Source organism: Anas acuta, chromosome Z (assembly GCF_963932015.1).
Source record: "Anas acuta chromosome Z, bAnaAcu1.1, whole genome shotgun sequence".
NCBI lineage: Eukaryota > Metazoa > Chordata > Aves > Anseriformes > Anatidae > Anas > Anas acuta.
In genome coordinates, this window is record NC_089017.1 from 48,965,188 (window position 1) to 48,986,376 (window position 21,189).

The 21,189-nt window shown below is 47.4% G+C and overlaps 1 protein-coding gene across 4 annotated transcripts in view; it reads left to right on the forward strand.

Annotated features, from left to right (window-relative positions):
* TRABD2A (TraB domain containing 2A) overlaps window positions 1-21,189 on the forward strand; it is a 78,267-nt gene that overhangs the window by 4,452 nt on the left and 52,626 nt on the right. For all 4 annotated transcript variants that reach the window (XM_068668013.1, XM_068668015.1, XM_068668011.1 and 1 more), the window contains exon 2: window positions 3,266-3,823. In XM_068668013.1, the coding sequence (XP_068524114.1) occupies window positions 3,266-3,823 (558 nt within the window). The remainder of the gene's footprint in view (window positions 1-3,265; window positions 3,824-21,189) is intronic.

The following is a 21,189-nucleotide window of genomic DNA, read 5'->3' on the forward strand; positions in this document are numbered from 1 at the left end:
TCTGCTGGATCCCTAACCAGTTCACAGTAAACTCTTGTTTTCCTGGAGAGATGAGGTAGGAGAAGGCACTATGCCATCATACTGAGCAGCCAGAAGTAACTTGATGTAGGACTCCTTAGCAGTCGGTTAAGCTTAGGTGCAGAGGAGATACACTATGGCAGAGGATGTGTGCTATGTGTTGTGCAGTGTGACTTCAAATCTTGTTGCAACAGCAAAATGAGAGACCTCATTCAAGACTGCCACTCTCTTCCTTTTGCTGTCCCTCCAGTTCTTCCCTTGATCCATATTGTTGCTAGAATGTGTCGTGCAATGTGTACCACCTGTAAACTGGGGAGCAGAGACAGAAATATGCATGGCATATATGTGAACCTGGCTTTTTTGTTAGTACACTACTGAAAGTGAAATTCCTGGAGCCGCCCAAGCCAACTCTCCCTTCAGCCTCCAGGACACCACTTTCACAGCAGTTTATGCTGGTTTTAAAGCACCCCTTTGCTGAGGTAAGAGCTATGTAGAAGGATCCTGCTACAAAGGGAAATAGGGTTGTAGCACCTTTATCTGCTGCACGTTACTAGGGAAATGAGGTGAGAGAGAGGGGCTGCCAGTCATGGCACATGCTGCGGTGCTGAGCAAGCCTTGGCACTACTCCTGTGCTATCTCACAGTCACCTAGCGCATTGTTTAACAGCTCCCCTTTTACGGTCTTGGGGAGAGATTATGCCCATGCCTTTCCCTCTCTGAAGCTGGACTGAAACACATGTGAGCTCTGGGAGGTGCACTGGGACGGGGGAGGTTTCCCAGGTTGGAAACAGACCTGTCCTCTGGCCCTCGCACCAGCTCTGGGCAATGTGTGAGACCCTGGGCAGTCTGAGAAGAGAGATTTCCATTGCTTTTGGGACAGGCTGCAGCTGTTGGTGTGGAAGTTCCTGCAAAGTGCCAAGACACTGTTGTGCAAGCTCACAGTCACTACAAGATGAGTGAGAAGTTCTGCCAGGTCTCAGCCTGCTTTCTTTCACTACCTGTGCTGTAGGCTCTGAAGTGTGACTGGTTTGCTCTGTGCATGGTGGTCTGTGTGGTCTGACAGTGGTACCACTGATAGCTAGCAGTATTACTCTGCTTTTGGTATCAGATTGCAAAAGGTGTGGGAATTTACAGAGCAAAAAAAGCATGAGGGTGCAGTGCCAAACACCTTTCTAGCTGGGCTGTGTACAGTGGTCTGGAGCAGTGCTGTCACTGCCTGGTACCATCCACTTGGGCTTGAGTCTGCTGGGTAGCTTTATTCAGGAGCTGAGCTGAGAATGCAAGAGGGCCGGTGACCACTTGTTCCTTACAATTCCTGTGGTTATGCCTGCTCCTGCATGTACATGATCAGACCTGCGTGAAGTGAAGGAGTGTTGACCTCCTAACCTCATACTGGTCCCAGGTGCCTCTTCTGTCTTTTTGCTTGCTGGCTGCTGTCTGCATCCAGTTTGTTTCTCACAACAAAGGTGTGTCTTTATATTTTCCCTGCTGGCTAAGGGCAAGAGGGAACCCAGTCTGGTTTTCCTTCTCGCTTTCCTGTCTATATTTGTTTTCTCATGTTCTTTCTCAGCCTATGTCAGATTCAGACTAGTCTTTTGTCCTGTGTCTTCCTTCCCTCTCACTGCTGCATTATATTCATTCTCTTCCTCCCATGGTCTTCAGGAATGTTTTTATGGCCTGCAATTTAGAAGAGTGTTTCAGGACCATCTGATAGGATGCAAAGATGTAGCACAGTGTTACCAAAACTTGGGTCTCTGAGATATCCTTCAGACCTTTGAAGTGCCATAGAAGTGTCTGAAGACCTCTGGTATTTACTTGGTTTGTCAGTCTGTGCTGGTGATCTACACTGCTCACTTCGCTCAATTTCTGCCTGATCTGTGGCTTGCGCTCGGTGTAGAGAGCGCAGGGAGAGGGTTGTCCAGGATGAACCATTGCAGACCGATCTTTAAGATTAACCTTTCTGACCCTGGTTCTTCAGCAGAAATTTATAAGCAATGTGTTTCTAATAAATTCTTCCAAGCAGCCTGTTCTGCTTTTGGCAGTCAGGCAGGTATCTTAGATCAGCACACATGCAGAGTTAGCCTTGGAGCTGAGGTTAGAGTTATCTGCTGGCTAAAGACTGACCAGATGTTTGAGTGCATCTGGAAGCCTGTCCTCTTCCTTAAATGAGCTAAGGCTCCCGTCTGCGCAGAGAGATAGAAACTGTGTCCATCGCTCTAGCACGGACTTGTGCAACAGTGGTGGGTGTCATGCCTGCTGCTGGTGTAATGTGACTTGCAGGATCTGTTTTGTCCCATCTGCTCTCCTTTCCTGGGGGACTGCTTAGGGCCTAAGCCCGCACCACACTGGTGTTCTTGAGGATGGTGTGAAGCATATTTTGCAACAGAACAAACAGCATCTGATTTTGACTTCATGAGGGTTTTGAGACATCTAAAGAAATAAGCTTTTTTTTTCCCCTGTTTTTAAAGCGTATGCCCTGGAACCACAGGCTAGATTTGGCCTGTGGAGTTCCTTCCATTATTTTCCAAGCTATTACATATGCTTCTCTCCTCCTTAACAAGAAGGAGAATTGGGCCAACGGGTCTTATCTTTGTGTTTATCTGCCATGTGCCACATGCTTGTAAAACTGTATTGCTACCTGCTCCAGCAAGACTGTCTGCCAAATTATATCTTGTGTTACTGATTTGTTTAGAGCCTTGTTCAGAGTGGAAAGCTCTCCCGAGATGCTGCGGCACCCTCTGAGCGGGTGTCACAGCAGCTTCTTTGAGGGAAGCCTTGCTGTGCTGAAGTGAGAGGTGCCTAGGTGAAGGTGACTGAAACCTTGATGTCCTGCTCTGCTTCAGCAAAGTGATGGCAGCTTTTGACTTGATAAAAGGTGCAAGCTGGATAAGCGTCTTGCCAAGAGCATGGCCTGCTTGGGCTGTTCCCTCTTGCTAGTTTTGGCATACACTGGGGTGGTGAGTTGGGATGCTGTTACTGTTGAGCAACCGTGATGCTGCTTTTCAGAAGGAAAAAGCTGACGCCATGCTTTTTATGCTTTTAATTAATGAAAATTGATTTTAGGTCTCAAGGCCTGAGAAGGGTAGTCAAAAGGACTCTGTTTGTATGAGCAAAGCCTCTTCAGGGAAAGTACATGCTGACAAGCTGTAGAGCCAGGTTTGGCACTGTGTCTCCCTTGAGCCTTTTATGCCAGGGGCCTGGCATGAATGTCTGTCTGTACTCAGCTGTGTCTCCCTCTACCCCGGCAGAGCGAGCTGAACTCCTTCCTGTGGACCATCAAGAGAGATCCCCCATCTTACTTCTTTGGCACCATCCACGTCCCGTACACCCGTGTCTGGGATTTCATCCCAGAGAACTCCAAGAAGGCCTTCCAGCAGAGCCACATCGTGTACTTCGAGCTGGACCTCACCGACCCCTACACCATCTCTGCCCTCACCAGCTGCCAGCTCCTGCCGCAGGGGGAGAACCTGCAGGACGTGCTGCCCCGGGACATCTACCGCCGGCTCAAGCGGCACCTGGAGTACGTCAAGCTCATGATGCCGTCCTGGATGACCCCAGACCAGCGGGGCAAAGGGCTGTACGCTGACTACCTCTTCAACGCCATCGCTGGCAACTGGGAGCGGAAGAGGCCGGTGTGGGTGATGCTGATGGTGAACTCTCTGACGGAGGTAGACATCAAGTCGCGAGGTGTTCCCGTCCTGGATCTGTACCTGGCCCAGGAAGCGGAGCGGCTGAGGAAGCAAACGGGTGCTGTGGAGAAAGTGGAGGAGCAGTGCCACCCGCTGAATGGGCTGAACTTCTCCCAGGTGAGACACCTGCAGGGTGGCACGGGGCACCAGGCTGGCTGCTGTGGAGGACATCCCTGCAGCAAGGGCACAGGGCTGGGGCGTGGGGAAAGTGCTCTCCACACATGGAACCTGGAGACTTGCGCTTGCTCCCTGCAGCCCACGCCTCTCCCTCTGCCCTTGGGAGAGTTTCCTAACCGTAGGAGTACAGGCCACATCCTAAATCCATTCAGAGCTGGCCTGGGGAAATCCCTCTCCTCTCCCCTGGGAAGCCTCGGGCAGGCTCCACCCGGAGTGACACTGGACCTTTGGCTGTCTGCTCTCTGACCCTGCCAGGCGCATTCACAGCAGCAGCCTGGGGCAGGCTGGGACTCGGTGTCCAAACTTGCTTTTGTAATAGCTAGTTAAGGAGAAAGGTGTAAGCGCCTGGGGGGAGAGGGGCCACCCTGAGTAAATCTGGGGCGAACTGCTGGTTGCAAAAGTAGCTCAGTGGACCTCTCAGTGCCCTGAGGAATAGGGGCCCACCCTCCTTATTGGAAAGAGTTTTTTTTTCTTCTTTCTTTTTTTTTTTTTCCTTTTTTTTTTTTTTTTTTCTCCTTTGAAGCCAGGTGAGGGTCAGCATTTCCCTCCTGCGGGGGGCCTCCATGGGTTAGTGCAGGCTTTTGTGAAAGTGTGTGCAGACCAGCTGCATTTTAACACAGGTGTTCATGCAGTGTCATGCCAGGCAAGCTGAACAACCCCAAGCCAGTCGTGGGGTCTCCAGTCTGCACTAACTATGCCAGGGAGCAGTGTGTGCTGCAGCCCCAGCCTGTTTGGTGGGATCAGAAGCACCCAGAAGGTCATTTTCTGGCCTTGGATATCTTTGCTACAGGAAGGTGCCATTTGAGGGAGAGAAGCAGCAATGTGCTTAGGGACAGATGGGGCCTGGTGTTGCAGCATACCCTGTTAGCCCAGGCTGTAAGGACCTTTTGTCTGGCAGCTGGGGAGCACTGACTGATGCCTGACCCTTCTCCCAGCATCCTGAAGCCTGTCCTGTCACTGCTGCAGTCTCCCCACGCTGGAATGGAAGGAGCAGAAGGGGAAGTGCAGCCCAACAAGGGCAGGGACAAGCATCAGGGGTGCTGCCACCGTGGCCAGTCTTCCCTGGGCCCAACAGTGCAGGGAGCGGTGGGTGCATCAGTTTTACAGTCCTTAGTTGTGGTTGAATCACTTTCACCTCCATCATTTGGAGCTGGGCAGCCCCTCTGCAAGTCTTCAGCCTTGCTTATCTCTGCTCCAAGTCCCTGTGCTCTCACTGTCCACAGCTGCTGCTGCTGTCCCAGGAGCAGGCCGGGCATTCCCATTTACTCCACCTCCTATTCAGACTGAGGCTTTATTAACACCATCCCCTGTGTTTTTCTTTGGCTGGCAGTGCCCCTGTGGTTCAGCACGTTAGAAAGGGGGGGCTGTGTGCTTTCTCCACTGCCTTACAAGGCGGTGGCAGGGAGGCTGGAAAACGTAGGTTGCAAATCACGGCCTGGTTAAGCCTACGCAACTGTTGACATTTACTTCGGGCCTTCACACAGCCTTTTTCAAAGAGCGTCTGTTGGCGTGGCGTTTTCCAGGCAGGATAAATATCAGCCGGGAAGCCACGTGGGGTGGGGACACAGACCTGCAGCACACAGAGAGTTGCCCAACCTTGTGATGTTTACTGAAAGCCTTGTGAGACGTCAGAGCCCAGCTGAGGGGGTCAGGGTAACCAGCACTGCAGAGGAAACATAGCTATTGTGAAAACCACAGCCTGTGATTACCCCGCTAAGTGGGGGTGTGCATGTGAGATGCCGCTCCTCCCATGCCTGCTGTTTGGGCAAAGCAGCTGACCCGCAGGGAGAAGGAGCATGCTCTCCTGTGTGGGAGCAGGTCTGGAGCAACTAATGCACCGTAAATTCACTCCCTTCCTTCTGCCCACTACTAACTTTCCCGTACCGGCAAGCTTGAGGAAAAAGAACCACAGGCTGTTTTTTTTTTTTTTTTTTAATGTTTCTAAGCCAATTTCATGGTTGTTTCACATCCTGACTTGCGAACTGCTATGGTTGGCAATTCTGTAAATCCTTGATTTAAGAGCTTTCTTCTCAGTTTGTTCAAGCAGTTGAGTTAATTATGTGTTTAATATAAATCAAACAAAGACTTTGAAATAGGCTCTTTGAAATTGATTTCCTTTGTTTTTATGCCACTATTTGGGAACCCCCAGTATCAGACCACTTCTGTGTCTGCCTTTCAAGTGAACAACAAATACACAGGGATGACTTACAAAACTCATAGGAGAATGAGGATGCAAAACCATATAGAGTGGTCTAATCCTTTGAAAGCAATGCTTTTTGTTGCAGCAGAGTCACAGAGAGATGATTTACTTGGCAGAGTCACAAGTTTAGTGCTCTCAATTTACATTTTTGCACAAGGCTTGCTCTTTCTTCGACTTGCGATGTCCTCTGACAGCTGGTTGTGCTACCTGGTGATGAGGACTTGCAAGCAGTATGTTGCTATTAGCTAGGTCCCTTTTTGTACCTGTATGATCTGAGAAGGCCTTGTTGGTCTGGTTTCATAAGTGCAGATGAAAGTCTGAAGCAGTTTAGCATTAATTATCTCCCTGGGGTTGCACGACTCCCAGTAACTGCAGGGTCCAGACAAACCCAAGCTAGCAACTTCCCTCTTCTCCCAGTGTGGAAGAGGGAGTTAGCACTCCCTGTCATGGAGCTCTTTCTCTTTGGCTGTACTTATTCTAATTTCCTCTTTATCTTTTGTTTTACGACTTTCTTATTTTACCTGCCAAGTCTGTCTGTTATTGCGCAATTTGGGCTGGCTGCCCACGTAGCTAGGATGTAAAAGTATCATTTCTATGTGGTACATCATGTTGTGTGCACAACCCATGCAATATTTTACTGCCTCCTCAATCCCTCTCTCTAGTTCCAAGATCTAGGCACTTTTGGGAATATGGAAGGATGAGTATGTCTCCATGGTGGGGTCATGGTTTTTATTGTTCTGTTCCATGCTGATGTTAGGGTGGTTTGTATCAGTCTTTCTTCTCCCACCCCACATTCCTTCTGTGGAAGTGCCTCTCCTGTTGCAATACCCTCCAAGGATGCAGGTTTCTTTCCTAGTTCCATCAGGGATTCTAGAAGTTTTTTGTGCCTAAAAGTAACCTGATACATACTGACTCTGAGCCCCGGAATGAGTCCCTCAGACCTCCCAACTGCTCCTTTAAAGTTGCGTATATGCTATGTGTTTGCTGGGTTGGAGGTGTTACTGCTCCAGTGTAAAGGCTCTGGAGCTTTGCTTTTGTCTTCAGCTGTAGTGTTGTGAGCATCAGTTTGGTACTGGCTCAGAAAATGAGCTGGCCTTGGCCTGTGCTGTGCCATGACCTTGGAGTTGTGCTTTGGCATGCTTGGGTGGTGCCCAGGCTTTTTCTCTCCAGGTTTGAGCTGGAACACTGGAAGTTTGGACTTGTTGTGTCTGTCATCTGCATGGGACCAAGGCATAAGCATGTAGACACTGCCCAGCCACCACACCTTCTCAGCCAAGGTCTGGCCAGTCTGGCTTCTGTAGGATTGAGACACTATTCATGGAAGACCTGACCTCCTAACAGTTCTTGATTTGGTAAGTGTTTTCTCAACGTTGCTGTCTATGTCTGGACCTTACCACAGTTTTCTGATCCTACCTGAGCATCAGGGTGCGTGGTTTCATCTTCAAAGGTGCTTGGCTTTTGCTAGTTGGCAGCAGAACTCATGGAGCCCCTAAGGACTGAATGTTCCTGAAATGCTGGCTCCAGCTCTGGGACTGAGCACTTGAAAGTCATCTTACATCTTTCAAACTCTTCCCTGTGTAGTTGGTTGTAGAAAGAAAAAGAAGCAGAAACCAGAAAGGTTGATCATCTTGCATTAATTAGGACATTAATTGCTCATATCTCTACTCAAAGTAACCTCTGCAAGCAAAAACAAGCCAAAACAAACAAACAAAAAACACTGAGAGGTGCCTGTCTTTCTCTCAAGGATTTCCATGTCTTTCAAGTTCTGGATCACTGATAAAACATTTAGAGCTGTAGACTCCTTAGTCTGCTTAGTAGACTGCTTAGTAAATATAAACCTCCTGATATAAGTCATTTTTCTTGTTTAATTTATGCATCCTTGAGTGCAAGGATCCCCCTCAGTAGCCAGTGGTATAAAACTATCGTTTAGGAGCAGCCCACATCTCAGTGGAAAGTTGGCAGCCAAGACACCCCTGCCTTGTTAGGCATGGAGCAGGGAGTTGGTTTTTTTTTGTTGTTGTTGTTTGGTTTGGTGGTTCGTGTTTTTTTGTTGTTGTTGTTGTTTTTTGTTGTTGTTGTTCCCCCCTTTGCCTTTATAAGGAAGGTAGAGAAACAGCAGTGATATCTTGGAACTTGGCCTTCACTTAAAAAAAAAAAAAAAAAAAAGATCGGAGAGAATTGTCCTCTGTTTACAAACCAAGGGCTTTTTTTTTGTTGCATTGAGTTGATAAATTACAATGTCTCTCTAACTTGAGGGGTGAGGAGGTCAAATCTTGTTGTGTTTCCATTCATAAGATCCCTCTTCAGTATCATATTTGACAACAGAAGTAACAGAGCGTCTCAGAGAAAGGAAATGCAAGGGAGGACACACAGCAGGAGCTGTGCAAGGAGCAGCTCAGATCCAAACTTGAAGCAATGAGCAGAGCAGTGGCTTGATGAAAGAGCCTCTCAAGAGAGGAGCACTCACTGCTGAATGGGAGAACAAGCAGGACAGAAACTTTTTGTGGTTACTTGATTGTATCTTTGGCCCCAGGGGTATAGCTTCAGGATCTATTTGTCAGGCACAGCCCTCACTCCTCAGGGCAGATCAGGGTTTTCTGCATGTAAACTGGAACTGAAACAACTGAATTGAGCCTGTTTGCATCTTGTTTTTTGCAGTCTGTGACCTAGATTTTTTTTTTTTTTCCAGTTTGTGTATAAACACACCTGCAGCCTGTCTCGGCATCGGGAAAGGGGAATAGGCTCTCTGGTGGGCACTGAAATAGCAAAGGCTTTGCATTTGTATTGTTGTAATTAGAGTTTGGTTAAGATCTTATTAACTACAGGAGGAGTTCGGGGTTCTTTGCTCTGCAAGAGTAAAAGGGGAAATAATCTGCTGATCAGCTGCCTGTGCATTTGGAAAGGTAGAGACTTTGTTTCGGTAATTCAGGGCTCTGCAGTGGAGCTTTGAAAATCCCAACTGCAAATTTCACTCTGGCACAGCTTTGTACTGGTCACATGTGCTATTACAAGCTCCTTGCATTTGCACTCTGCATGCATGTCAGCTACCTGGATTTTTCCATTAAAAGTGCCATTTGCACAGCCGATTACTCAGTGGAAACAGAACACATGAGGCAGGAAATGTGGCTTTCTCTCTCTCAGCTCCCACAGATAATCCCTTGCCAGTGGCTGCCTCCCAGTGTTGTAAGGTGAGCGTGCCAATGCACTTTTTGCTTTTCCCCAGCTAGGAAGGGCTGGGTGATGAGTAGTGTATACAGCCCCGAGAGCACTCATGACTGAGCTGTCCTGGTCTCCTCTGACAAGTCAGCACCACGCTGAGTGGGAAGCAGGGAGGGGATGTGTGCTTGGAGCCTTGCTGCATGGTCAGGCAGTCAGATGCCCTTGTGCTGAGCTTTGGCCTGCACATTCTTGCATCTTGGTGCAGATGTACAGTGATCAGCCATCTCCTTAACATTTTACCAGTTTTCCTTTTGTCACTAATATTTTTGTAGGAGCCCTTCTTGCTGTCTCTGACATCCTTGGCCAGATTCAATTCCATTTGGGTGTTGGCTTCCCTACCATTATCCCTGGATGCTTGGACAATGTCTCTGTATTTCTCTCAGGTTATCTGTCCTTGCTTCCATCTTCTGTATGCTTCCTTTTTGTGTTTGAGCTTGACCAGGAGCTCGTTTTTCATCCTTGTAGGCCTTAGGGCATTTTTGCCTGATTTTGTCATTGTTGGGGTGGATGATGGACCTCTGAGCTTGGAGCAGGTGATCTTTGAATATTAACCAGGTTTTGTGGGCCCTTCTGCCCTCCAGGGACTTAGTCCGTGGGATTCTTCCAAGCAGGTCCTTGAAGAGGCCAAAGTCTGCTCTCCAAAAGTCCAGGTCTGTGAGCTTGCTTTTCACCCTTCTTCCTGCCTTCAGGATCCTGAATTCCATTATCTGATGGTTACTGCCACAAAGGCTGCCTTTGACAAGCGTATTCCCAACATGCTTCTCACTGTTGGTGAGGAGGAAGTCTAGCAGATCACCTCTCCTTGATAATTTTTCTTTCACTTGGAGGAAAAAGTTACCATTAATGCTCTGCAAGAATCTTTTGGATTGCTCATGTCCTCCTGTGTTGTCCCTCTGATAGAGACTGGCGTGGCTGAAGTGAGAACCAGGGCTTATGAATGTGAGGCTGCTCCTGTCTGTCTGAAGAGGGTCTGATCTGTTTATGCTACCTGGGCAGGTGGCCTGCAGCAAGCACCTGTTATAAAGTCACCCAGCTCTGTCCTCCCTTTACCTCTAACCCATAAACTCTGTTGGCTCCTCATCAGGAGATGAGGAATAGAGTAGCTCAGGCAGAGCTACTCTAGCTGCTCTCTTGCATAAAAGAGCAACACCCCTCTTCATCTCCCCAGCCTGTCTTTTCCAAAGAGCCTGTATCATTTCATTGCAACACTTCAGCCTTTGGAGCCATCCCAACTCCTTGATCCTTTCCCAGCAGCGCACGTTTTCTATGCATTAACTGTTCTCCCAGCTCTTCCCAGGCTTTCCGTGGTTGAGCAGCATCTGTCTTGCATTGTGGCAGTCGTGTGTGCCCAGTGCTAATGTCCCTGCCCTCATCTTTACTTCTGTATGCATGTCAATATTTTCTGTGGCTCACTCAGACACAGTAGTTTTATGAGAGCTTATGCTTGGATGATTCAAAGTCCTTTTCACTCTGACTGCTTCCTAGGAAAGAGAAAGTGCTACCCTTATTATCATGCTGCAGTCCCCGTTCTGCTCCCTTGCCAAGATGAACTGCAAGCCAGCAGACAATCTGTTTTAACAAGAGATCTGGACTGCGCAGTACCTCTGCTCTGTTCTCCCAATTATTTTGCTCCCCGAGCTTTGCTTTATTTGCAAAATCCACTAATGATGGTTGTTTTTTCTGTGTGTTGTGTCCATTCCACACACACAGACACACACACACACACACACACACACACACACACTGGGATGTTGATATGTATGTTGAATACGGGAGGACAAAGGACTTCCTCTGCAAAGATCATCAGTAGATTACACAGTTGTTTCTCATCTGCCATTACATCTTCAGTTCTTTTGTCTACCATTTCTGTTTTCCCCATCTTCAGCATATGATTTGTTGGTTTTGAATTTCTCTAAATTCCTACCGCCATACGCTCTATTCAGAAGTCTGTTCGTTTATGCTATTGCCATCACTAAGTGAGCCTGCAAGCTCGTAAAAAGCTATCAAGATTTGTAGATGGAGTATGGTTTCCATCTGTCCTTGTTGACTCACAATTTTCTGTAATCCTATAATTATTTCCTACAATCTTTATGGAGGCTTTTCATGAGCCCCGTTTCATTAGGAAGGTTGATTCGCAAGTAGGATGAGGAGCCTGAAACACGATCTCCAGATACCTGATGCTTTATCTGGCCTAACAGAGAAGGAGCAACACAAATAATTCTTCACTGGTTTTGGCAGCAGGAAAGATTGGGTCCCTCAATAAAATTCAGGGCTTGTGCACTTCTGGGCAGGCACTGGGAGGTTGTTCCCAAAACATAACTGAGGCATATTTTCCGGAGGGGTGGCAGTGGTGAGCAGCTGAAGTGAAGGACCTGACAGCTCTGGAGCAATTCATGTAGTGCTGGTGGGGACAGTGCATGTGCACCCTGGGCTCTGCCAGGTGTCTTGCACTGTGCTCGCCTGGTGCCATTCCTGCAGCTGGGCTCTGCTGGGAGTGCCGGCCACTGGCTGCCCACAACACGCTGCAGGCAAGCACCCGTCTTCCTCCTGGTCCTCCAGCTCATTTCCAGAAAACCCCACAGAAGGCTGGGCTTTGCATTGCTATTCCCCACCCCCCTAAATGTGCTGTGCCCCAGGCAAGCAGCAGCTTGTCTTTCCAGGAGACCAGACAGTACCTGGCTGGTACAGTGCCTTTTTTCCTTCCAAAGCCTGACCACAGCATGCGTGATGCTCCTGGTGAATTCCCTGCTGTCCTCCTATAGAGCCAGCGGTGTGAACTTGGCTAATGCAGCATGCAGTGCCAGTTTATGTGCTGGATCACAAGGATGGATGCTCAGAGACTGAGCTGAGTGGGAATGAATGAGTGGGATGCTTCAGTGCACCTTTCCAAATGTGATCTCTGCATAGTGGATTGAGTTGGTGGAAATACAAGCTGATGCTAGGCAGTGTAAAAGTTGGTACTCAGACATAACAGCTTCCAAGCTCCACAGGCTTACTGAGAGCAGGAGATGAGCTTGGAAGTTGATGACAAACAGGCCACCTGATCCAAGTTGGGCAGTGCCCTTGCCAAGGAGCAGGAGTGCTCAGAAATCCACATTTCACTCCTCTTCATTAGGTTTATTTTTTTTGAACATACAGAGGTCAAATACAAGAAGACAAGACCGAGCCTCAGGCTTGAGGGAAGACAGCATGGGTCTGCATTACTGCTGCACCCTGGCTTTACTTCCCCAATGGGCACCTTGTGGCATGTTGATGAGCTTCCCACAGACTCAGAGGAAAGGCTTGGACTTCTTGTGGAAACAAGAAGGGCTGCAGCCCCGCAGCGATGCATGCTGCTGGATGTGTCCCAGGGCTGGGTGAGGACCCTGATACTGATGCTACAGCCCTCCATCCTCTGACTCAGTATAGGCAGAAGTTTCAGTGATTTCACATAGAAACTTGACTCCTGCTGGGAGTGCTGGATTACCTACTTGAAGATTTTCACTGCTGCAAAAATTTGAACGTTTGTCCAGATGTTGTCCGAAGCAACTCCCTGCTTCTCTACCTGCAAACCTTTCATCGCACCATTGAGATCTGGCTCCCTGGCACATCTGAAGATGCAGGGTGGAAGTCAACTCTTTCTTTTGCTTTAGGGTTCCTTTCTCCTTGCTGTGCAGGGGAGGGCTGCCTAAATCACTCAGGCACTCAAAAACCACTGGTATCTTCCTGCAGTTTTACCCTTCTGCTTTGCACCCAGAAGGACATATAAGTTATATCAAAATCAGCGGTAAAAAAAAAGGCTAAAGCAGCATAGCTCTCCACAGTGGCACAGGTTCAGCACAAAACTAATTGTCCCAGGTCTTTTGCTGTACGTCCTGGGGCTGTGGAGCTTTTGGAGGTTGTATGTTGTAGCTGCTAGCATGCTTGAGCAGGGCTGTCTCAGCAGGGAAGACCAGCTCTCAGCCAGCACTGGACAAAAAGGTTTGCTGCTGATGGACTGAGCTCAGTTTTGGAGCTTTTGCCTTACTCTGGCCAAACCAACTCATTTTGCTGGGAATTTGCAGCACTATGACCACCCGTATGTGTTTGTTTACTTCAGCTTTATGATATCCCATGCCTATAATCTTACAAGAATTCTCCCTGACTTCTGTATGTGCCTGTGGACATTTCTGACCATGAAGAATTGGGGCATACGCTAAAGTATAAGTGTACCAAATTCCTCTGTAGTTCTTTGAGAGAGTAGTTGAAGTCCTCTTGCTGTTGAGACATGTGGTAGAATGGTCTCTGAGGATTTTAAGGGCTGAGGCTTCCTTACCCAAGTGACTGCAGACATCCTGAGCTGAGGTGTGTATATACAGAGTCCTTGGGACTCTGGCATGTACCTGTTGGCCAGGTGGTGTCTTGCCTTGGTGAGGAGCCTGTGAGTGTGCATCCCCGTTCCTTCCAGTCTGGTGTCTTGCTCCCTGCCCCTCACCAGTTTGTGCTCTGTGACAACCCGAGTGTTTGAACAAATTGCATAGGACATATCTCCAGTCTCCCACATACCTTCACAAAGGCTTGATCCTGCGAAGTGCAGTGACGGGAGGAGTGGCTGGGAGCTACTAATACAGGCATTATTGCTGAAAAGTAATAATAATAATAATAATAATAAAACAAAAAATCATACAATACAGCCTAAGGCTGCACTCCTGGACAGTGTCTACCATGCAGGCTGCGTACACTAACTTGTTAAGCTAGGGTAATTTGATCGCAAGTTTCAGCCTTGTGTGGATTTATAAGGCCTGTTTATTAAGATAAATGGGCTATTGTTGCAGATGGGGTCTGGTGGGATGAGCTGCATATTTGGGATGTTTAAAAATAAAGCATCTACAGCCATGCTTTCTAGGAAGCTCAAAATGGAGAAAGAGGAGAGGGTTACACTCTGTATCTTTATTTGCTGTGAAGCTGTTGGCAACCCAAGAGATGATGACCTGGAGAGCTCAGTGTTGTAGCTGATCAACACCACCGCAGGGGATAGATCTACTTGTTAGCAGTATTGCACACGTTTATGCGAGCAGCTCCTTAAAATTCTGCCAGAGAAAAAGAAAGAGGAAAAAATGTACTTCCTTTTGGGTTTTTCAAGCAGGTTTTTGCAGCACTGGAAGAAACTTTCTCCTGACATCCTAAAAAGCATAGGTGAATAGCGCTCTGTCCAGAAGGTATCAGAACTGGCTTGGAGTAATGCAATTTTAGACCCCATCCAACTTAAAAAAAAAAAAAAAAAAAAAAAAAAAAAAAAAGTGAATTAGGAACTGAACTGGAAGGATGTTTGCTTAGGTACAAGTAATTGTGACTGAACTTAATTTGCAATGTGAAAAGAGAATATATAGTCCCAACCAGTAATATGTATGATTGATGCTTTAAAGGGGCCCAATTTCCCCAAGCTGAAAATAATTATAGGCCAAATAAAGTGGGAGGAAAAACTTGAGCATAAAAATGTGAATGATAATTGGTAGTTGTTCAAGAATCCTATATTAGATCCCTGAGAAACCACAATTCTGCATTTGCAGAGATTATTTCTTTAGTTAAAAAAAGCTGTTTTGGTTAACAGAGGAGATGAAAGCAGCAATAAAAACCCCAAAATACAATGAATGGAAAAATAGAGGAAGCAAAGTAGACAAGTAATCTGCAAGGAAATGCAGACAATTGATGAGAGAACTGGAGAGAACCAATGGAGAGCCTTTGGGCAGTGGGTTTGGAACAATAAGAAGGGATTCTTTAAATGTATCAGGGACTCATGAAATCCTAGCAGTGGTAGGGGCTCCATACTGAACAGGGTTGCAGAATTGTTGCTTATGAAGTAAAAAAGTCAGAAATAACCAGTAACTGTTTCTTGGTGTTTGGAAAGAAGAGGACTGTGCATTCATGGCATGGTCATAAGGGAGTATTTTCTGCTCCAGTAAGAAATTACTTCCAGTAATTAGGAAAAATGTTAAATGTCAGTGTTTTTAAATGTACAAAACATTAACAATGGTTAACTTACAGTCCAGAATATTTAGAGGGTAAGCCAAGAAACTCTTTTAATCATTAATATAAGTGCTTGAAAAAAAAATCAGGGGAATAGAAAAAAGCCACTGCGTCAGCATTATTCTGGGGCAGTGAGTGGGTAGGTCATCAGGCCAACCAAACCCATTTGGTCAATGCATGAAAAGGCTGATAGGCACTGGAGCTGGTGAAGAGCTGAACAAAGGCAGCATGATGATATCCAGTTTGCCTTGTAAGGGAACTGGACCTTGTCTGCTTGTGACCCCACTTTTTGATATGAGTTTTGATGACAGAAGTCATCATGCTGACATAATTATACGTTGATTTGAAGGTTTCTGACTTAGTTCACAGTGGTACTCCAGCGTAGGAGTGCACACTGTACAAATCAAAGCGACCTATTGCAAATGGCCCAGGAAATGTGACCATTCTCATGAAGTGGCTGCAAACTGGGAGTCATCCTCCACCAGGAAGGAGAGAAGTTGGAGGCTGTTCATACAGAAGTACCAAAGGTGCCTGTTCATTACCCAGTGGCTTTGTGAGTGCTGTGAATAACAAATAATTGTTTGCCCAGAGTTGCAAGAGACCCAGGCCTAGTGTGGCCCATCTGCTGAGGATTCACACTATCGGGCCGGAAAATATCATTGATTTTTAGTGGAGGCAATTAGCCAGTTGAACAACTTTCCTCAGGCCCTGGTGGAATTGCCATCATTCAGGCTTTAAATCACCACCAAATAGCTCTCTGTAAAGTAATATTTTGCCCAAAGAGAAAAGATTGCTAGGTAGAGTTCAAGGGCTGCTGATTCATACATGGAATCAATGTACATTTCATTCTGTCTTATAAAATACTAATTTGGACATTTAGACATCTGCAATTAAGGCTAGACAAGCAGTTTCAAGCAGCCTCCAGATTCTTGATCTTTTGTGCTTACTTATTTATTTATTTTTGCAGTTCTTTATCTTTCGGGTTAGAGCTTTGTAAGTTTGTTTTCTGTGCTGCTGTGACTGTTTTCATGCTGACCTGAAGCCAGCCTGTATTTTCTTTTGTCAATGACAGGTAGGAGAAGAAATTATTATGGAAGAGAGGTACTGTGGCTCGAGCATGGGAGCAAGTGGAGGGGGGGCAGCCGTTGCTCAAAGCTGAGTGCCTTCTGCTGCATATCCGCTGCACAGCGGCTGAGATTTCAGCAGCACTGGAACAATGGCACAAAGTGGAGGGGTCTTGTGTGTGCCTGACCTACTGGAGGCCTGTGCTATCCCACTGCAAATACCCTCGAGCATCAAGCAGATGCATGTGCATGTATGAACAGGACCAAAAGACTTGCTGAGCTTTGCTCAGTGCTGCAACACCTGCAGAGGAGGACCCTTTGTGGAGCCATGCTGCTGTCCCCATCTGTCCCCATCTGGGGCAGGGCAGGGCATGGGGAGAGGTAGGTCCCCAGGGCATGCTGCCATGGGGAAGCATGGCTGGTGGGCACTGAGCACCCTGAGAGCAAGCAGCACACCACCACTCCCCTCTTCTTCACAAACACCCCTGCTTTACCCCTGTGCTGTCAAGTCGAGGGCTGGGGTTTTGGTATGTGACCACAGAGCCCTTGCTGTGGGCTCTGTTGGCTTGCTGTTGACTGGTGGCACCAGAAACAAGCAGCTGGGTCCCCTTTTGTCCAAGGCTGTTCTGGAACACACGAGCCTTTCCTGGATGTTCCCGTGAAAAGGGCTTGAGTCGGTCCTCAGAGCATTTTGTGGTGCTTACTGGGACAGTGACAGGGACAGGCAGATGCTGATGGGTGCAGGTGGGAAAACATAGCACCAGTGATGCTAATAAATAGCAGGAGTCTCACTTCTTGTTCATGCTGTCTGGGAAAGCTGCAGCCATGTCTGCACAGTAGCCTTGCAATGATTCCTCTGAGTGTAATCCCTTTTCCTTTGCCTAAAATTTGGTGGTTATTTTATGTTGTTGGGTTCCCCAGGCAATGCAGTGAAGTGGTCGTGGTCATGGTGACTTTCTGTTACCTGCCTAGCTACGCAGTTGTGAACCCCCGTGCCTGGCACTTAAGCTATGTGCTAGAGATCTCTGGAGAGGCTGTTTGTCCACGTCTGCATGTCCACGTCAAATGTCTGCAGAGCTGCTACAGGGTGCAATTTTTCCCTAAAAAAGGTGGTTTGCCATGTGATGTGAAGCCAGAGTGGTGGATCCACAACGTGCCTGCCAAGCCAAAACAGTCCAGGCTTAGGAAGGACTGCACAAAAGGAGTCCTGCAGCTCCTGAGTGGCACCTGGAGGGACCTGTGTAGCCTAAAAATGTGAGCTGCTTCAGAGCTGCTTTAAATTTTGCAGGGAAGCTGCCATAAGCTGTGGTGACATTTCCGTTTTCTTTCTCTGTGACCAGCCTCGGTGGAATCCAGTGAGCTTGTATCTGCTCCTCTGTGCAGGTGGTGGGCCTGACCCTTGCTTCTTGACCCTCCCTGCAGACTGCTTCCCTGCTACGTGTCCAAGAGGCGAGGCACCCATTTTCCCTATCAAGAAACTCCTGTTTGCAGGGTCCTGGTGCTATCATGTGGTAGTGCCTTGGTCACACAGATTCACATCCTGAAAACTGTTTACTAGGTCAAGTACTCAGTGGTTGCAAATCAGCATTGATTTTTTTTTTTGGTTTTATTAGAAATATATGAGTTTTGCACTCTCACTTTATAGTCTTTGTATCAGTACCCATGCCTGAGATTTGGATGGGCACAAATAATCGCAGATTGTCAGAAAAGTGACCCTCCTGTTTCCAGCTCTGTCAGATCAATCAGCTTCCCCTAAAACTTCACAATTTCACCGGTTCATGTGGTCAAGAGCCTCACTCAGACCTAGGTTTAAGAAAAATGCTCTACAGTTCCTCTTCCCTTGGCTCATGTTTTCTCCCTCCTCCTCTCCCCCTCTCCCCAGTCTCAGTATAAATGTGGTCTGGGGCAGCTTTGCTGCTGATGCAGAAGCTAAATGCTACTTCGCTGCGCCAGTCCCTGAGGCATGTGTGCTGCGTGCAGCGAGAGGGAAAGGGACAGGGATCCGTGTTATTCCTGCTCTCTTCCTTGTGCTGTTGTTCTTCTCCAGGGCTCTGCTTCTCAGAAATTCTTGGTTGGCTCTGTCTCTCCTGGCACACTGGTACCAGTGCAGTATGCATGGTCCTGCTGTGTCACTGCTTTCCCCTCTTCCTCTGAACTCCACGGGCATTGGGAAATATATTTCTGTTCCCCTTCAGGGCGAGCACTTTCTCTTCCTTTTTTTTTTTTTTTTTTTTTTTTTTTTTTTTTTTTTTTTTCTCTCCCCTGAATACCGGGCTCATGCCCTTTTTTGGAGTAAGCACAAGGGGGCAGAGCTAGAACTGAGTTTTAACCGTGTTCCTCCCTGGCTCCTTTTTCCAGTTCAATATTGCAATTCACCAGAGTATTTGTTTTTTGTTTTCTTTTCTTTTTTTTTTTTTTTAATTTTTCCCTGGAAAATGCAGACACATTTATTCCCAAGGCAATTAGACAGGTCTAATGCAAACCAGTGGTGTGCCTAAGAAATAACTCCAGGCAGGCACTTCAGCCTCTAGCAGGGCTCATATGTAAAAACAAGGTCAGGCATTAAGCAAACATCCCTGGACCACCACGTTAGGGGTCTGCTCCACAAAAGCACTTCTGCTGGCACTAAGATGCTTCAGCTCCATGCTGGAGCACTGCACGCCGGCTGAGAGCTGATACCTGTCAGGGTTTTCCTCTGCCAGCATTTGGCACAGGCACATCTGAGGTGCTGGCAGAGGGCTGGAGAGCTGGGGACATCAGGTCTTCCTGCTGCATTCCTGCCCACAGTGTGTGTGTTCCATGTGTAGGTCCTGCTTGCCAGGAAATAACCAAGTTCAGGTCCCCTGCCACTGCCATCTCTGACTATGCCAGGACGTTGTCTATGGGATATGGCTCAGGTTTCCACTTGCTGACCACTCATAATGCATAAAGAAATGCTGTTTCTTCCAGATGTGAAACACGAGAGCATGAGTGCTGAGACCTGGGCTCAGCAGGGCATGTGCTGTACATACACCATGCTGTTCTGAAGAGAGTCAAAGAGCTTTCCAGGGTCTGCAGTGGTGGCAGCTGTGCAGGCACCTCTACCTTCCACCTGGTGGGGGGAGCACAAACGTAACTTGTTCCAAGGTTGGGCAGAAAGCAGTTGCTTTGGTCCTGTGGCATTCCCTATCAAGCTGATATTTCTGGTTTTTGTGCTCACCTGCCTTTCTTAAGGACTTCCAGAATGAACCAGAGATAGCCCATTTCACGTTTTTTTTTTTTTGTCCCAGAGGACAAGGCCATACTTATGTTCTTGTTATTGGTCCAGAGCCTGTCTTGAGGCTTTTGGTAAAAAGTACTCTCCTCCCTTCTTGTGTCACCCATGCCAGGCAGAGGTGCAGATTTGCTGAATTAGGAGGAACATCTGCTTTGAAGCTGGGATCTCGCACCTGTTTGAACAAGATCCTCTTCAACCACAGCACCTCTGCTTGCAAATGCCTGCCTCTACACTGCCAGAGCGTGAGTGTGTGCTTTGGGCCTGCCAGCCTGCTTGAATCCTGGTTTGTTTTCTGTTCCCAGTGATTCCTAGTCCAGGCAATTTATCATCCAGAGTCCAGTCACGGGTCAGGTAATGGAAACCTGGAGACTCACCAATGTATGAGTCTTTACCTCAGGTATTGTATTATGCAGGGCTTTAAACATCCTGTAGATAACTCACAGTGTTTCTAACTGCATTCGCCCTGGCCAAGATGTTTTCCTCCATCCACTTCGGTCCCTAGGGGAAAGTAATTGCAGATTAGTTAGGTGATAACAACATCCTTATCTTGGCCGCAGAAGGTTCCAGCAGTGGTTTTATTGATGGTCTGTCATAGCTGATAGTTTAAGCTGTTTGGGTAGGCCTCTTTCTGAAAGTTGTGGTGCATCTGCTTTTAATGGGGGCAGAAACTATTTGCTTCATGCTGATTTGGGTAAAAGCAGTAGTCCTGTATCTCTGATATGATTTCTAATTTGGGGTGCAGGGAAAATTGTTGCCAAGACTCACAGGAATAAGAATCAGGTAAAGTCTTGAGCTCTTAGATAGTAGTGCCTGAAGCCAATCTGTTTGTCAACCTTAGCTGATCTTATTTCAGTTATTTTTTATTGAACAGCACAACTGTTCTGGTAAACAGCTCTGTCTCAACATGAGTCGAACAGCACAGGGATTGCTCGGTTAGGCATCAAAACTGCACAGCATGAGCCATGAGAAAATGGGTTGTGAAATGGTTAGTGCCGGAGTGGAGAAGTCAAATCCTTCAAGGACAGAGGCTGCTGAGCCTTAGACATGTTGCAGAGTCATTGAGTGAGTGTGTGTGCCAGGAAAATAGCACAAGAGACCAGCTCCCAGGTTTGGCACCTCTGCTTTCCCATCTACCCCTCCAGTCTGCAGGCTATGCCAGTTGCGTGTCTGGTATGTACTTCGTAGGCCTGTTTGCTTCTAAGTGTTTATGCTTCACGCATATATGCTCACATTGTTTTTGTTTGATTTTCAAGAAAGGTGAAACTTAGTGGAACTTGACTCTGAGACTCTTCAACGTGGCTGGCCTTGGCCTACTCCGGCCTACTGTACTTTCTATGTAGAAATAGAGGTGAGTCACGTAGCTGCTGTGCTGTATATCATCTGGCAAACGCAGTGGCAACTAGAGAAAGCAGTGCTTAGCTGCAGAACTAAAGACAGAGGGTACAACTGCTAGCGTTCTCCATCATTCTGTATCCCTTGAGGTTTCAGGTGTTTGGGCCCCTGCAGAGACCCTGGCAATTTCTCCTGGAGGGGCAGTAAGGACACCAAGTGGCTTAGCTGGCCAGTGGCTCCCTGTGCTAAT